The 16,371-nt window shown below is 39.2% G+C and overlaps 1 protein-coding gene across 28 annotated transcripts in view; it reads right to left on the bottom strand.

Moving 5' to 3' along the window:
- Positions 1 to 3,348: 3,348 nt before the first annotated feature.
- LOC115930071 (heterogeneous nuclear ribonucleoproteins C1/C2) overlaps positions 3,349 to 16,371 on the bottom strand; it is a 59,623-nt gene continuing 46,600 nt past the window's right edge. For 18 of the 28 annotated variants that reach the window (XM_055362424.1, XM_055362435.1, XM_055362428.1 and 15 more), the window contains 4 exons: positions 5,774 to 5,931; positions 4,616 to 4,729; positions 4,212 to 4,372; positions 3,349 to 4,112 (listed from right to left, as the gene is read on the bottom strand). In XM_055362424.1, the coding sequence (XP_055218399.1) occupies positions 4,029 to 4,112; positions 4,212 to 4,372; positions 4,616 to 4,729; positions 5,774 to 5,931 (517 nt within the window). In that variant the 3' untranslated portion in view covers positions 3,349 to 4,028. The remainder of the gene's footprint in view (positions 4,113 to 4,211; positions 4,373 to 4,615; positions 4,730 to 5,773; positions 5,932 to 16,371) is intronic. The other 10 variants (XM_055362437.1, XM_055362436.2, XM_055362427.2 and 7 more) reach the window with 1 other exon arrangement.

Genomic DNA, 16,371 nt, shown 5'->3' with positions numbered 1-16,371 from the left:
ATGAGGTGCTCAGACCATAATCCACATATTATATGTAACTCATTTACTGGTCAATCATTTCTATCTACATCATATGTTTACTACTGTCGACTGGTTTTCTGGTCAGGGTACTTTTTCTTGGATGCTTCTAAATTCCTATGAAATGCATTTTTTTGGTCAATGTGATGTGAACTAGGGTCCGGCAACTGAAACTCCATTTGACAGTGTAGCTGAATTCTCCTAATAAATAAAAAGGTCAACTGTCAGTAGGAATAAGTATGCTTTCTGGTTTTCCCCTGAAATAAAATTGGTCAGTCAATGCTGACAGGCCAGGCATATGTTCCTGAGCTGATCACATTAAATATACACGATTTCTCTATCCTGCAACTACTTCCAAAAGCACGTTGTTTCATCAAGGTTATCTCAAAACACTAGTACTTGTATATAGTGTATCATCTGCTCTACTTCTGTACTTTCTATATTATACACCGGGTTTTGCTTCCCCTAACGAATAAAACATACTGCCAAGTTATAGTAGATTCGTATGTTGACACTTCATGGTTATCTTATGGCTTAAATGATGGTTACATCTATTGTACTATTACATTCTTCCCAATCCTAATTTGACACCTGTTCATTTCCTTCCAATTTACCACCTTTTTCTTCCCATTTACATTATTTTCCTTTTCTATTACACCCGGTTCCCTCTGAAAAAGAGGCTTTAAACCACGTAAGTGGTTTAAAGGTACTAATCACACAGTCTTTGCATGTTGGGGTAATATTAACATCAGAAGTGAAATACAAGAGGAGCCCTCCTTTTAAGAATCCCAAATTTAGCATCCATTCCCACCTGACAGCTTCCAGTTAGCTCATCCCACTGAGACAGCAGCAATTTATTAAGTACCCTAGGCAGAGGAAGTTTCCCAATTATACGTTATGCAGCACCAGAAAAAAATGTTACTAAGGATTTTTTTTATTTATCTACCTCCCCTCCTGCTTTCTAACCCTGAAATGAAAACTGCATTCTTGAATGATTGCAGGACATTTTCTTAGATTTCATGGCATACTGAGAAACTTGTGTTCCGAATTTTATCCCAAATTAAAATGTTTTTACTTTTAAAATGTTTTTACTTTTAAATCTTACTTCCACTAGTGCAGTGTAATCAGACTATCAATCTGAAATCCCTCAATTATTAAATCAGAAATCACTCAATTATTACTGTCAGATCTAACCCCTTTACCTGCACTGCCATGCCTACTATTCTGAATTTCTATTGAGCCAACTCAATTCTTACTTTGCAGGGCCCAGGCTTAAGTAATGTCACACTGACTATAAGCATATCATCTGATAAATGGCCTTTAAAAACACTAGCCCCTTTCCCAGAAAGCCTGTACTTATCTGCATTAGATCAGATTTTAAAAAGCCTTTTACCATGTGGTATTTCAATCCTGGTCTCTTTACTTTGCTACAGTTTTGGCCTAGGAACCTAAATGTCAAAGTATTCAATGAGTACACCTGTGATTATAGAAAGCCTAGAGTACTGTTGTCTTAAACACGAGGAAATTTAAGCCACAGTAGCGTATCCTAAAACCAAGAGCATGAAATGACTTCCCCATCAACACAAACTAGACATGTCAGTATTCCAACAATAACCCTACCATATGTGTGTATAGATTTTCAATCTGTGATCATGCTCTACGGCTATTTGCAAAAGTAATTGCAGCTAATTAAAAGTAATGGCAAAAGCCACAATTACTTTTGCACCAACCTAATATTAAAAAGTGCTCTCCACAGCTTCATTCAATACCTGCTTTCCTAGAATAAAATGTATAGTTGGCCCTCCATGTTCATGGGTTCTGCACATGCAGATTCAGCCAACTATAGATCGAAAATACTAGCAAAGAAAAAAAACTAACAAAGGTTAACAAAAATATAAATAAAAAAAGTAGTTACAACTATTTACATACCATTTACATTTTATCAGGTATTTTAATGTAGAGATGATTTAAAATATACAGGAGAATATGCATAGGTTACATATAAATACTATGCCATTTTATGTAAGGGACTTGAGCATCTGCAGATTGTGGTGTTCACAGCTAAACAGACTGCTCTGTGCAGGGAAAGAGGCCCTACAGTGAAGGGAAAAGTAGACACTTGATTGTGGACTAATTTGTCCAGTATTTCCCAAAAACTTACAGCTAACAACATAATATTAAACAGGTTTTATTAGCATCTTATACATCTGACACTCTCTCTCCTAAGCATCCAGTTTATTTTCTAGTCGTGGGTTACTTACTAAAAGTCTGTGTAACATGAGCTCACATCAGATTAGAAAACATCAAGTGGGTAGTATTTTTGACCGAATTAACATACAAAAGAAATTGCCTATATCATGTATATGGGCTCCAAGGGTAGTTCATACTTCAGCCTCTTCATTCTTTTCTGCTTTTGTCACCTGTTACAGAAAATGATCTATAAAATCCTCATAAGACATGAGTTTTGCCCGTAATGAGTAGGAAGAAAAAAGGCCAGTGCCGCATGCTATGAAACAATAGCAACTTTACAGGGGAATCCAAGGTTTGCGTGCACAAAAATTATAAGCGGCATTTTCTGCTGTGCTGGAAAAACTGAAGTATAAAACACAAATGAACTAAGCCTTTCAAGGATGAGGTATCACCAACACTGGTAGCTGTTTAATATATTCATCTTACAACTGGATGCTAAAAATGCAATCGCTGTAATTAATAAAGTTGAGGAAAACACAAAGATTAGCTAACAGGGGTAAAAGATCATTTAGAGTAAAATAAATGTGTAACATTCTCTATGTTCTCAATCACCTGGGAAGGCAGTCTATGGAATATCAGGAAGTAAGTTTTCTTGTTTTCAGGAACATGGAGGTATATACACTTCAGAATTCAGAAGGTAACTGGGGCTATAAATACTAATTAAAAGAACAAAATAGAAGCAGGGGGGTTCCATTATGCAGCTGTTGCAATTTTGCTGAAATCTTGATGTTTTTGAGCCTCTCCTATTTAAGGACAAAACCATTTAGCACAAAACACAAACCTCAAAAAGGGTGCCAGCTGGACCACAAAGCACTGATGAAAAGGCAGAGAGGATATACTTCCCAAACTTTCATTAGGATGTAAAAGCCATTTTGAAAAAGTCTCCACTCTATGTCAAGTTGACTCCTCAATGCAACATGCATCTCAATGAAATATAATTTGAGTAGTGTTGTGTTGGTATGCATCGTGATTATGACTCCAAGAAAAATATATCTAGTGCATTCTAGAGGTTTTGTGGAGGACGCTGTAAAACAAAGTTTGAAGTAAACAATAATAAAATACAAAAATAAAAAACCAGGGTTTTTTTTTTCTCCAAATTCCTGGTTTAATAAGGACTTGTTTATTTTGAGGAAAAAAGGTCCCAAACATCAGGCTGTTCACAAAAATAACCCACAGTATCAACTTTAGAAAACAAATCTTAAGACTATAACACTAATTATTTTTCTAGAGGATGCATTTGACATGCCAACTCTCATTCACAAAAATACACTGTTGTTACATTTGTGTTGAACTGCCCCACACAGCACACTAATGTGGGGGTGTAACACACATACTTCTAACTCAAAGCTGCTTTCAAGAGCTACTCAACTAAATGAGATTGCCTTTGCAGTTAGGGAAGCAACTACCAAACTTATGTATGAATGAAAAGAACTGTACTCCCTGCATAACAAGAGATTATTTTGGAGACAGTTGATAAAAACCATACATCCTTTTTATTGTTAAGTCATAAAGAGGTATCAAAATTAAAAGCAAAAATTACAGGGTAAGACTTAACAAAACTACTAGGAGCGTCAAAGGAAGTGAAAATGGGACTAGGCGCGGGGCAATATGAATTAATGAACATGGGAAGGACAAGGATGGGGAGAACAGTGAGCATGTGCTGAAGATACTAGGGGAGAGGATCTGGTGAAAAATTTGATCTTAGACAAGCGCCTAGGTAAAGAAATAATGGGATAAGATTTCTAAACCCCACTATGTGCTTAAGAGTCATCCTCGCCATTGGCGCTGTCTCTGTCATCCTCTCCTTCCTCAGCCTCTTTTTCATCATCCTTGATCAACTCCAGCTGTGAGAAACAGACACAAACAGGATGGAGTTAGAGGCACTCCATGTGTCCCTGAGCCCCCCTCCACCACCTTTTTCTTTCCTTTCCCGTGGTTTTCACCTGGTCATCCCCCCGATCTTCATTATCATCATCATCCAGTAGGTCCCCCTCCTCAGCAGAGTCATCTGCACCCCCCTCAGACTCCATCTTCACATTAGTCTCATCTTTCTTCACAGAGCTGCTGCTCTGCTCCTCTTCTGACTTATCATTCTTCATCTCTACTGGGGATGAGAAGGACAAGTCTGTCTAGGGGCAGTAATGTCCACCGGACGTAGACAATCCCCACTAAGGATCACAGAACTGAAGCACAAATCTAAATCCTCCCACACAAATACCCTTCCCAATTCACACTCCCCAAGTTTCATATTACATTGCTTTATATTCCACTATTCCAACATGTACTTTCAAGTGCCTTATGTAACTAACCCAACTGTATACCCAGGGCAAGCAGAAAACCCATTTACCTGCTTGTTTGCTCTGTTCCTTTTCAATTTTTTCCAGGTTTTCCAGGAGAGAATCCACTTTTTGTTTTATCTGGGTCAGCTCCTTCTTAATGGCCTGAAGGTCATCTCCTTTCACTTTAATATAAACAAAATACTAGATTAAAATCAAATGTACCGAAGATATGAGTTAGCAAATACACTGCCACCAGACTACATCAGGAGCTCACAGGAGATACCCAGGGAGAAACAAAGCCAGTACAGATTTCTCGGTAATAAAGGCCCTTGGTTCTATTATAAAGCACTTTCTGTAATGGTTTTTATTGTTTTTAATGTCTTTTAGATCAGGGCTGTCGCTGTGTTGACCAGGCCTGAGGACAGTGACTATTCACACGTATGATCACAGTGAACTTAAACTCCTGGCCTCATGAAATCCTCCCACTACAGCCTAGATCCCCAGGGTCTTAGCCTCCCCCTAAGCATCTGGGGCTACAGGCACACACCACTGCATCAGACCTTCCGTAATGTTTTACTGCCTTCCATATTTCCAGTTACAGGAGGAGTTCAATATAGAAAAGTTAAAAAAAAAAAATCAACATACTGAACACTGTCTGAATTTTAGTTTTTAAATAACACAAAAAAATCTCAGGAACTTAACACACACCTCAACTACATAAAGTCAAATGACATTTTTAAAATTACCTAGCTGTTGCAGTCTAGAATTGGCCACTCAATCACAATCTTGTCTCCTCTATCATTTTGGATTTTTTTTTTTTTTTTCCTGAGATGGAGTTTTGCTCGTCACCCAGGCTGGAGTGCAATGGCACGATCTCGGCTCACTGCAACCTCCGCCTCCTGGGTATAAGCGATTCTCCTGCCTCAGCCTCCCAATTAGCTGGGATTACATGCACGCACCACCATCCCCGGCAAATTTTTTGTATTTTCGGTAGAGATGGGGTTCCTCCATGTTGGACAGGCTGGTCTTGAACTCCTGACCTCAGCTGATCCACCCGCTGGGCCTCCCAAAGTGCTGGGATTACAGGCATGAGCCACCACACACCCAGCCTCTTCCATTATTTTGAATACACAAAGTCATGTGGCACAAAAATATTGTAACTGCATTAGCTTCCCTATTTCAAAACACAAGAGATATCAAAAATCACAAAATGAAATAATACATACACTTTCCAGACTTGGAAGATCCCCGCTGTCCACTCTTAGAATTGAAGCCACTTTTGCCCCTTCGTGAAGTGTTTCCTGATACACGCTGACGTTTCGAGGGCACTACAGCCCGAGCAATAGGAGGAGGAGGAGGTACACGTGCTGGGTAACTGTACATCCTATTGGATAAGAGGAAGATGGAATTCATTCAAACCTAACATTAACTCAGCACAATTCAACAGACCTTATGATAAATAATAAGTGAATATTGTCTCTAGTCGTTTCCTTTTATTAAATTTCATTAAGAAGGCCAGCAAAAACCTCCACAGTGGGGTTTAGAAATCTTATCCCATTATTTCTTTACCTAGGCACATAAAATAGTTGTAATACTGTAGCAACTTTTCCTCAGGAAAATAATACATATATCAAATTATATGGTTGGCTGGCCTTTGGCACTGGATATAAATGATTCCTCTGTACTAGTATCAGTATTAACAGGGCATTTATTATAATGAATAGCCTTTGTCTGGATCTTATTATTTTCAAATATACATTACAATAAACAATTCACATAAGGTCAAATACTCTTTAAAATGTTCCAATTAAAAGGGTATATAAACAGTGGTATATGGCATTAGCGAAATCTCTGATTCTTTTCACCCACAGAAGCACACGAATTATTACAACTAGTGATATAAGGTTGAACCATATAAAATTTCAGATCTATAAAATCAGGGCAATTTCATGTAACCGAGGGAATCATAGCAAAATGTGTTGGCTGGGTATAAATACTACTGATAAAAAATACCTCATATAAAAACAGGTAGTATCATTTCTAACTAAATTTACGCTTAGTTCCAACAGGGCAGAGACCACTGTCTATCTTGTTCACTACTCACCTGTGTCTAAATTCACTGGCCAGTACACACTTAGCACTCAGTAAACACTGGTTGCTCAACTAATTGCTGTTTCTATTAGAAATCTTAATTTCAAATGTCTTAAACTTAGTATCCTAGTGATTGATAAAGATACACCAAACCAGTGGCTTGGTACACTTACATTTGTAAAGAGAAAATTCAAAACAGAACAAAATACTTCTTACATGGACATCAGTTCTAAACTTTCTACATTCCACATTGTCATTTCCATATGAGAACCTATGGCAACATATGAAAAGGTCTTCAATTCTACAAGCTTTTTAAAAATGCAACTAACAACGCAAAGGCCCAGGTACTCTATAAAAATACACCTACCAACTGTTCTAACTCCCAATATTTCTTTAAAAACAAATGTGATAGTCAAGAACTTTAAAAATATTATTAATCACCTTTGTGATGATTTTCCCTCTTATATATATACAATAGTGGCAAGTTATTCCGAGTTGTAATATCTCCAATCTTCCTGTAGTGAAAACATTTACAAGATCTCATTGCTAATTCTCTCCTCTGTTAACTTAAAAGTGTTTCCACACTATTTCAACAAAGCAATGTTTAATCTTGTCCCAGGAGTGGCTGTGGACAGGAACATTTTCCTAAATTAATAAAGAGCAAGGAAAGCTGAGATGGAAAGACAGGTTGAGCCCAGGAGGTGAGAGAACCATGACTGCACCACTGCACTCATGCGGAACAGAGCAACACTGTCTCAAAAAAAAAGAAAACAGAAAAAAGTTTGCATTTCCCCTAAGTATGGTTAATCTCTTAGTTTAATCCATTCATGGGAATTAATGCAAGAAAAAGATACTGAGTAACTTTTTATTATCACTACTTTCCCATTTTGACATAAAGCTTTTGGTCTTTTTGACCAAAATCTTTCAAAGTATAATGATACAGAAACTATAAAATATCAGTGTTCAGAAACTCATATCCTTTGTGAGAGATGGTAACACTTGCACAAACACAAATTGCTTAACGACAATTTCTGGAGGTGAATCAAAATGAGTTATCCATATCCATGAGCATTAAACTGAGCTTAAGCCTCAGTCCAATGGAAATAAATATCTAATCTACCTCCTAAGCCACAAACCTTCACCGGCACCCGTATCTAAACCAATGAGCTAGCTAGCTAGTTCTGTACTATCACTGGAATTTCTTTTTAAAACCTACTATTTCGTCTGACCACAGCCAAAATAAAGCAAGTAATACAGTTTTGTTTTGAATCTATGTAACAGTCTCATGAACACAATTAGGAGTCAAATTTTCTACTTTTCTGAAGAAAAATATTTCAAAATATTTCAGCCGGTTAAGGCTTTTAGTTACACAGAATGCTGCTCAGGCAGAAATGGACTCTCATTCACATCTGAGGAAGTAGTCCTTGCCTCGAAAAATGTTCAGGAGGGTAAGTGTGAAAATAGAAAAAAAACATACATAGTGTGACAACCTTTAAGTTAAAAGGGATATATATTAAGAAGCTCAGTATGACTACTTCAAGCACCAGCTAAAAATTAAGCGGACATTCTCACTATGAGAAAGCTATACAATAGATGAGGCAACAATAGCTGATTACTTACTGATTAAGGCTAGGCTGTTTAAAATCTTTTACCAGGGGAACAAGGACTAAACCCTAGGAGAATTGTAACTGCACCCATAATCAAACTTGATGGTGTTGGTATAAACTCTAGTCAGATTAAGAAATTAAAACACTCTAGAGACATTAATCACCTGAACAGATTAAGACAAAATACACCAGCCAGGCGTGGAGGCTCATGCCTGTAATCCCAACATTTTGGGAGGCAGAGGCAGGTGGATCATGAGGTCAGGAGTTGAGACCAGCCTGACCAACATGGGGAAACCCCGTCTATACTAAAAATACAAAAATTAGCCGGGCATGGTGGCACACGCCTGTAATTCCAGCTACTCAGGAGGGCTGAGGCAGAAGAATTGCTTGAATCTGGAAGGCAGAGGTTGCAGTGAGCTGAGATCATTCCACTGCACTCCAGCCTCAGTGACAGAGCAAGACTCCGTCTTAAAAAAAAAAAAAAAAAAGAAAGAAAGAAAGAAAGAAAAGGAAAAGAAAAAGAAAAAAAAAACAACAAAACACACCAGCTGGATGCAGTGGCACACCCGTAATCCCAACTACACAGCAGGCTGAGGCACGAGAGTTGCTTGAACCCAGGAAGGAAGCGGGGGTTGTAGACAGCCATGGCACTCCAGCCTGGGCGACAGAGTAAAAACTTTTGTCTCCTCCACCACCAAAAAAAAAAAGAGAGAGAGACAAAGAATGTCTACCCCAATTCCAAAGTAAAAGCATTACAAGACATGTACTAAGAAGAGGTTTTCAAAGGGAAGCTTCTTAAATGGAAATTCTGACCATAAGACATTAGCTGCAAACAGTGACATTTCCTGGGTCTCAAAAAACCTAGTAATACATGTCAACACTACACCAGAGTAGACGTTAATCTATTAATAATAAAGCTATCATTTGGTACGTGGACCATTTAATGGACCACAGCTGATTCTCATCTTAAAAATGTTAACAGATTGAAATAATCTGTTTTGCCGGACAGGGTGGCTCACACCTGTAATCCCAGCACTTTGGGAGGCTAAGGAGAGCGGCTCATTTGAGGCCAGGACATGGAGACGGGCCTGACCAACATGGTGAAACCCAGTGCCTACTAAAAATACAAAAAATTAGCCAGGTGTGGTGGCACATTCCTATAATCTCAGGTACTCCGGGGACTGACGGACAAGAATCGCTTGAACCTAACAGGCGGAGTTCATAATGAGTCAAGATCCCAGCACTGCACTCCAGCATGGATCACAGATTAAGACTCCGTCACAAAACAAAAATTAAGAGAACCAAAGGAGCAGTTTTTTCCATTCTATCTCCAGTAAATACTTAACTACCAACTGATGACAGACATCTGCCTCAAACTTAACTATGTAGATAAAAAAAACTGATATAAAAAAGTTTAACACGGGTTTACATTAAAATTTAAATAACAATATGTCAAATTGTGACCGAAAACAATAAAATCTGTTAAACTAGCTAGCTAGCTAGTTCCGTACTATCACTGGAATTTCCTTTTAAAACCTACTATTTCATCTGACCATAGCCAAAATGAAGCAAGTAATACAGTTTTGTTTTGAATCTATGTTAACAGTCCCATGAACACAATTAGGAGTCAAATTCTCTACTTTTCTGAAGAAAAATATTTCAAAATATTTCAGCCGGTGGGGCTTTTAGTTACAAAGAATGCTGCTCAGGCAGAAATGGACTCTCATTCACATCTGAGGAAGTAGTCCTTGCCTCAAAATGTTCGTAACATAGTTGGAATTCTTGATTTTGTGCTTAAAAATAAATCAACCAGCAAAATTTTTGTAGCTTGTGTTTTATTTCTAAACTGAAATCGATGATTTCTAATGTTATTTGCAAGTACTTCACCACAAACATGCTATCTTAGTCTAGCATCAGTTTACCCGGATACTATCAACTGCAAGCACCACTCATTTAAAATATAAAACGACTAAATGGTAAACCAGTATGCTCATTTGCACACCACTGGAGCTATACAAGGTATTCACCACATGGGGAAACTCTAACATAAATTTTAAAGAAAATATAATTCTGGTAATTAAGGGAGAAAAAAATGGAAATAGATTATTACCACATTGTTGGGTTAGCCTTGTCCAAAGATCACTGATATGGGTTGGGGAACACCACAAACACAAACATACCTACTACCAAAGAACAGGTAGCAATAGCTCCTATACTGAGCCAATGGCATCAATCAATAATTGGTTCTGTAATATTCTATCAGAAAGCATTACAAATATTAGTATTTAGGGATATTTTTGTAAATTCTAAGCCATTTGATTGAAAATGGCTCCACGAAGAAAAAATACATTAAATGTACATATTTATTTTAAGAGGAATAACATTTGACATCTTAATGAAATGTTGCATATTAAGGGGAAAAGTGGTGTGTCTTGATGATTTCATTAGGAAACTATCTTAACACAAAACCAGACATTTCATGGGAAGACAATTTGAAAATGCACCTGAAAACTTTCTCAGTCAAAAAGAATCTAGTCTGTAACAAGCAGGTTGCTTGAGTCCTAGATCAATCAACAATTCAGAAACTTGACTGGATTCAAGACTGTTTTAAGAAAGGGAAAAAAAAAATCCCTGGCTTTTCTTCTTTATATGCCTCAGTCTCCCAAGTAGCTTGGATTGCAGGTACACGATACCAAGCCAAGCTAGTTTTTGTAATTTTAGTAGAGATGGGATTTCACCATGTTAGCCAGGCTGGTCGTGAGCTCCTGGACCTCAAGTGTTCCACCAGCCTCACCCTCCCAAAGTGCTGCAATTACAGGCATGAGCCACCGTGTGCAGCCCCAAATAACTTTAACATTACTCATTTGTCATGGTATTCAACAATACACACACTCCCATATGTCAGTGTTGATCTTTACCAAAGATAAAAATTTTAAACTGACAATGTGGTGCAATTTTATTTTTTAAAAAACTAAAATTGAGGCTGGGCATGGTAGCCCATGCCTGTAATCCCAGCACTTCCGGAGGCCGAGGCAGGCGGATTGCCTGAGATCATGCGTTAAGACACCAGCCTGGCCAACATGGTGAAACCCAGTTTCCACTAAAATACAAAAAAATCAGCAGGGTGTGGTGGCATGCACCTATAGTCCCAGCTACTCAGGAGGCTGAGGCACGAGAACTGCTTGAACCTGGGAAGCAGAGGTTACAGTAAGCCAAGATCGCACCACTGCATTCCAGCCTGGGAGACAAAGCGAAACTCTCTCTCAAAAAAAAAAAAAAACAACAACAAAAAAAAAAAACTGAAATTGAGTCACATGCAGTGGCTCTCATGTGTAATCCCAGCACTTTGGAAGGCCAAGGCAGGCAGATCGCTTGAGCCCAAGAGTTCAAGACCAGCCTGTGAGACAAAGAAAAACAAAATTGCTGGGCGCAGTGGCTCATGCCTGTAATCCCAGCACTTTGGGAGGCCGAGGAGGGCAGATCATGAGATCAGGAGTTCAAGAATAGCCTGGCTAATATGATGAAACCCCATCTCTCCTAAAAATACAAATATTAGCTGGGCATGGTGGCACGTGCTTGTAATCCCAGCTACTTGGGAGGCTAAGGCAGGAGAATCGCTTGAACCCAGGAAGCAGAGGTTGCAGTAAGCCAAGACCGCGCCACTGCACTCCAGACTGGGAACAGAGCGAGACTCTTTCTCAAAAAAAAAGAAAAGAAAAGAAAAGAAAAGAAAAACAAAGGGGAAAAAAATTACATATTTTTAAAACTCTCATTTTATCAACATAGAAGAGTAAAAAGTTCTTTCACTTACAATAAAATTCCTTTTAAGGAACAGATATGATTGCTAGGGAACAGAGTGAAGGTGCATTTCAGAGAACTGGGAACTATTTCTATCTTGGTTATAGTTATGGTTATATGACTATGCGTTTTGTAAATCAAATGTGATGTAGAAATTATACACCAAAAGGGTGAATTTTATTGTATGTTTTCTATGCTGACTCCAATTTCTATCTTTCCATTCACTTGAAATCTGTGTAAGATTTCTGCCTTTAACAGTACCTACCTTTGTCAAAGGTCACCAATGACACCGCTAATTCAAAAAGACGTTTTCTAAATTCTCATACTACTTCAACTATTAGTGACATGAAAGACCTCGTTTGCCTTTCTACTCTTTTGACATATATTCATACAGCTTCCAAGATACTTCATGCTTCTCCATTTTTTTTCATTTTGGCATTTTCAATCTCCTTTGCTCATTTCTTCTTTACCGCCACATTCTTTAAAGGTCACAGTACCCCCAGAATCTCTCTTCTGTTTCCAATCATCCAGTATTGTGGTTTTATAAACTCTAAGCAGATGATTCCCTTAGAACCATATAAACAACTGCTTACTTAATATCTCTCCAAACGGATCAACTTTAACATGTCCACAACTGATCTATGATATCTGCTCCTCACCTTAGCTCCTCCCAATCACTGTCACTGTAAATTCCATAATTCCAGTTGTCCAGACAAAAACGCTGGCCACATCTGATTCCTCTCTCAAGCCTCACAACATAAGCAAATTTCTCAGCAACACCTTTAAAATCCATCTGCTTTTCATCACTCCCATTGCCATTTCTCTGGTCCCACCAAAAACCACTGCTTCTCTGAACACCCACCCATTATCTTTCTCAGTAAGAGTGATCTTGTTAAAATATGAGTAAGACCCTCCCATTCTCTTCACAAAGCCCTCTAATAGCTTCCCATCTCATTCAAAGTAAAAGCTAAAGACAGTATGCCTTATGCGTCACGTGATGTCTTTAACCCAACCCCTTTTCTCTGAGGCCATCTATTTCTGTTTTTTTGTTGTTGTTGTTTTTTTTTTGGAGACGGAGTTTTGCTCTTGTTGTCCAAGCTGCAGTGCAATGGGCACGATCTCAGCTCCCTGTAACCTCCACCTCCTGCATTCAAGCGATTCTCCTGCCTCAGCCTGGGACTACAGGCGCCCACCACCACGCCCAGCTAATTTTTTGTATTTTTGGTAGAAATGGGGTTTCATGTTAGCCAGGCTGGTCTTGAACTCCTGACCTCAGGTGATCTGCTCGCCTCGGCCTCCCAAAGTGCTGGGATTACAGGCGTCAGTCACCACTCTCAGCCTCTATTTCTTATTATAGTATTCCTGCTATATACAATGCCTCACAGCAGGATCATAACAAATATTTGTTGAGTAAATAAATGAAGTTCCCAACTGACTTCTAGGAAATAATAATCCATAAATCACACAATCAACAACGTGTAACAAACCGAACCCTATCTATGTAATAGCTGATAAGCCAGGATTGGTGTTTTGATTTTCTAGCTTGATAAAGATCAAAGCAGAGGATTTCCCAATGAAAATCAGATAAAAGTTGAATATCATACTTTACCAAAAAATTCTATCTGTTTTCAAGGTATTTATTTAAAAAAAAAAATAAAAATCAGCTATTGGCCAGGCCCAGTGGCTAATACCAGCGGTTTGACACCAGCCTGGGCAACATGGTGAAACCCCGTCTCTACTAAAATCCACAAAAAAAGTCAGGTATGGTGGTGCGCCGGTATTCCCAGGAACTCAGAAGAGGCGAAGGCAGGAGGATCCCTTGAAACCGGGAGGCAAAAGGTGCAGTGAGCTGAGATCGTGCCACTGCACTCCTGCCTCAGCGATAGAGCAAGATCCTGTCTCAAAAAAACAAAAAACATGCAAAAAAACACAGCTATTGTGCCTGCGATAAACGTGAATTTGGAGCTGAAATCATATGCCTGCTGTAAGGACATCACAAACACCAGTTTATTTCTACAGATGACTTTCTCCTATTTAATCTTTCAACATTCGCTCTACAACTGCAGTCTGGGTTATTTCCTTCCTGAAGAGTAGGCTTTAGTCATTACATTTCTTATAACTTACACAACTCTAGACTTATTCTACCCAGTAAAACTGATTTTTGCAGCATTCTAGACCTGCACTATCCAATTCTATAGTCACTAGTCACATGTGGCCACTGAACTTAAATGTTCTACTGAACAGCAAGCAATGTTCTAGTCTGTTGTCTCCACAAACTTCCATCTACCGCTTATATGTAATTACCAGAGTCCAGTAATCTATAATTTACTCAGTCTATTACAAAACCCATAATCCTTAAAAACTCTACGAAACGACTTAGCACAAATGGATAGTTACATATCTCCTATACCTACAGAGCAGGATGGTGGAATTATAAGAAACAGTTAAAATTTTCAAACAGTATCAGATGTTGTACTCAGAGTCTTGTTTCCAGAATATATAACGAATCCTACAACTAATTCTACAACCTAATACAAAAATGGGTAATAATCTGAATACATGTGTGGAAGAGTAAACAAATGGCTGGGCTGAGCACGGTGGCTCATGCCTGTAATCTCAGCACTTTGAGGCCGAGGCAGGCAGATCACGAGGTCAGGAGATCAAGACCATCCTGGCAAACATGGTGAAACCACGTCTCTACTAAAAAATACAAAAAAATTAGCCGGGCGTGGTGGCGGGCGCCTGTAGTCTCAGCTACTCGGTAGGCTGAGGCAGGAGAATGGTGTGAATTCAGGAGACAGGGCTCTTGAGATCACACCACTGCACTCCAGATTGAGTGACAGAGCGAGACTCCGTCTCAAAAAAAAAAAAAAAAAAAAAAGCTGGGAAACACGTGAAAAGACATTCAATATTTTTAAACAAAATGCAATTAAATCCTGACTGAGACACCACCACTCTCTCACTAGATTAGAATGGATAAAAGCAAAAGACAGATATGAATGTAAGTGGAGGAACTGGAACCTTCCACATGACTGATGGGAATATAAAAGGGTACAGCCACTTTTAGCTGTTGGTCAGGTTGACCATATAATCACCATACAACCCAGCACTTCTCCTAGGTATATATACTCAAAAGAAATGAAAACACATGACCACACAAAAATTTGCATACCAATCTCCATGGCAGAATTTGTTTTTGTTTTTGTTTTTTCCTGTACAGATTTGCCTATTTTGGGCATTCATATAAATGGAATCGTACAATGTGTGTCTTGTGACTGGCTTTGTCTGCTTAGAATATTTTCATGGTTCATCCGTGTTGTACCATGTATCAGTACTTCTTTCATTTTATGGTTACTACATTTTGTTTATTCTTTAGTCAGTTGATGGACATTTGAGTTTTTTTGGTACATCTTTAAAAATGCTGCTATGGCCGGGCCCAGTGGCTCCCGCCTGTAATCCCAGCACTTTGGGAGGCCGAGGCAGGCAGATCACGAGGTCAGATCAAGACCATCCTGGCAAATACGGTGAAACTGCGTCTCTACTGAAAATAACAAAAAATTAGCCAGGCCTTGTGGCAGGCGCCTGTAGTCCCAGCTACTGGGGAGGCTGAGGCAGGAGAATGGCGTGAACCAGGAAGGCAGAGCTTGCAGTGAGCCGAGATCGCACCACTGCACTCCAGCCTGGGTGACAGAGGGAGACTCCGTCTCAAAGAAAAACCAAAACCGAAACAAAAAACAAAAACACCAGCTGGGCGCGATGGCTCACGCCTGTAATCCTAGCACTTTGGGAGGCTGAGGCGGCCAGATCTCGAGGTCAGGTGTTCGAGACTAGCCTGCCCAACACGGTGAAGCCCCATCTCTACTAAAGATACACACACAAAAAAAGAGCCCGGCGTGGTGGTGCATGCCTGTAATCCCAGCTACTCCGGAAGCTGAGGCAGAAGAATCACTTGAAACCAGGAGGCAGAGGTTGCACTGAGCCAAGATCTCGCCATTGCAATCCAGCCTGGGAAACAGGGTGAGACTCCATCTCAAAAAGAAAACCAACACCAAGGAGGCTAACAAAATCTACCTGAAGAATGCCCTCAAGAAGATTCATAAAACACCAGGATACCTTAGTGTTGGGTAAAAATGGAATCAGATCACTCAACTCAGTCATACAGCAGACTGATTCAGACCCAAATGCCTCTCCTACAAAGAAATATCTCCCACCTACTAAACGAGTCTAGGACACAATAAGAAACTAATCTAAAAGGAATACTAAGAAATAAATATTTAGCAAAATTTAAGTCCAGCCAGATGCTATAGCTCACGCCTATAATCCCAGCA

The sequence above is a fragment of the Gorilla gorilla genome, chromosome 15 (assembly GCF_029281585.2).
Source record: "Gorilla gorilla gorilla isolate KB3781 chromosome 15, NHGRI_mGorGor1-v2.1_pri, whole genome shotgun sequence".
Classification (NCBI taxonomy): domain Eukaryota; kingdom Metazoa; phylum Chordata; class Mammalia; order Primates; family Hominidae; genus Gorilla; species Gorilla gorilla.
The sequence above is the reverse complement of the archived record's forward strand: the minus strand, read 5'-3'. Positions and strand labels throughout refer to the sequence as shown.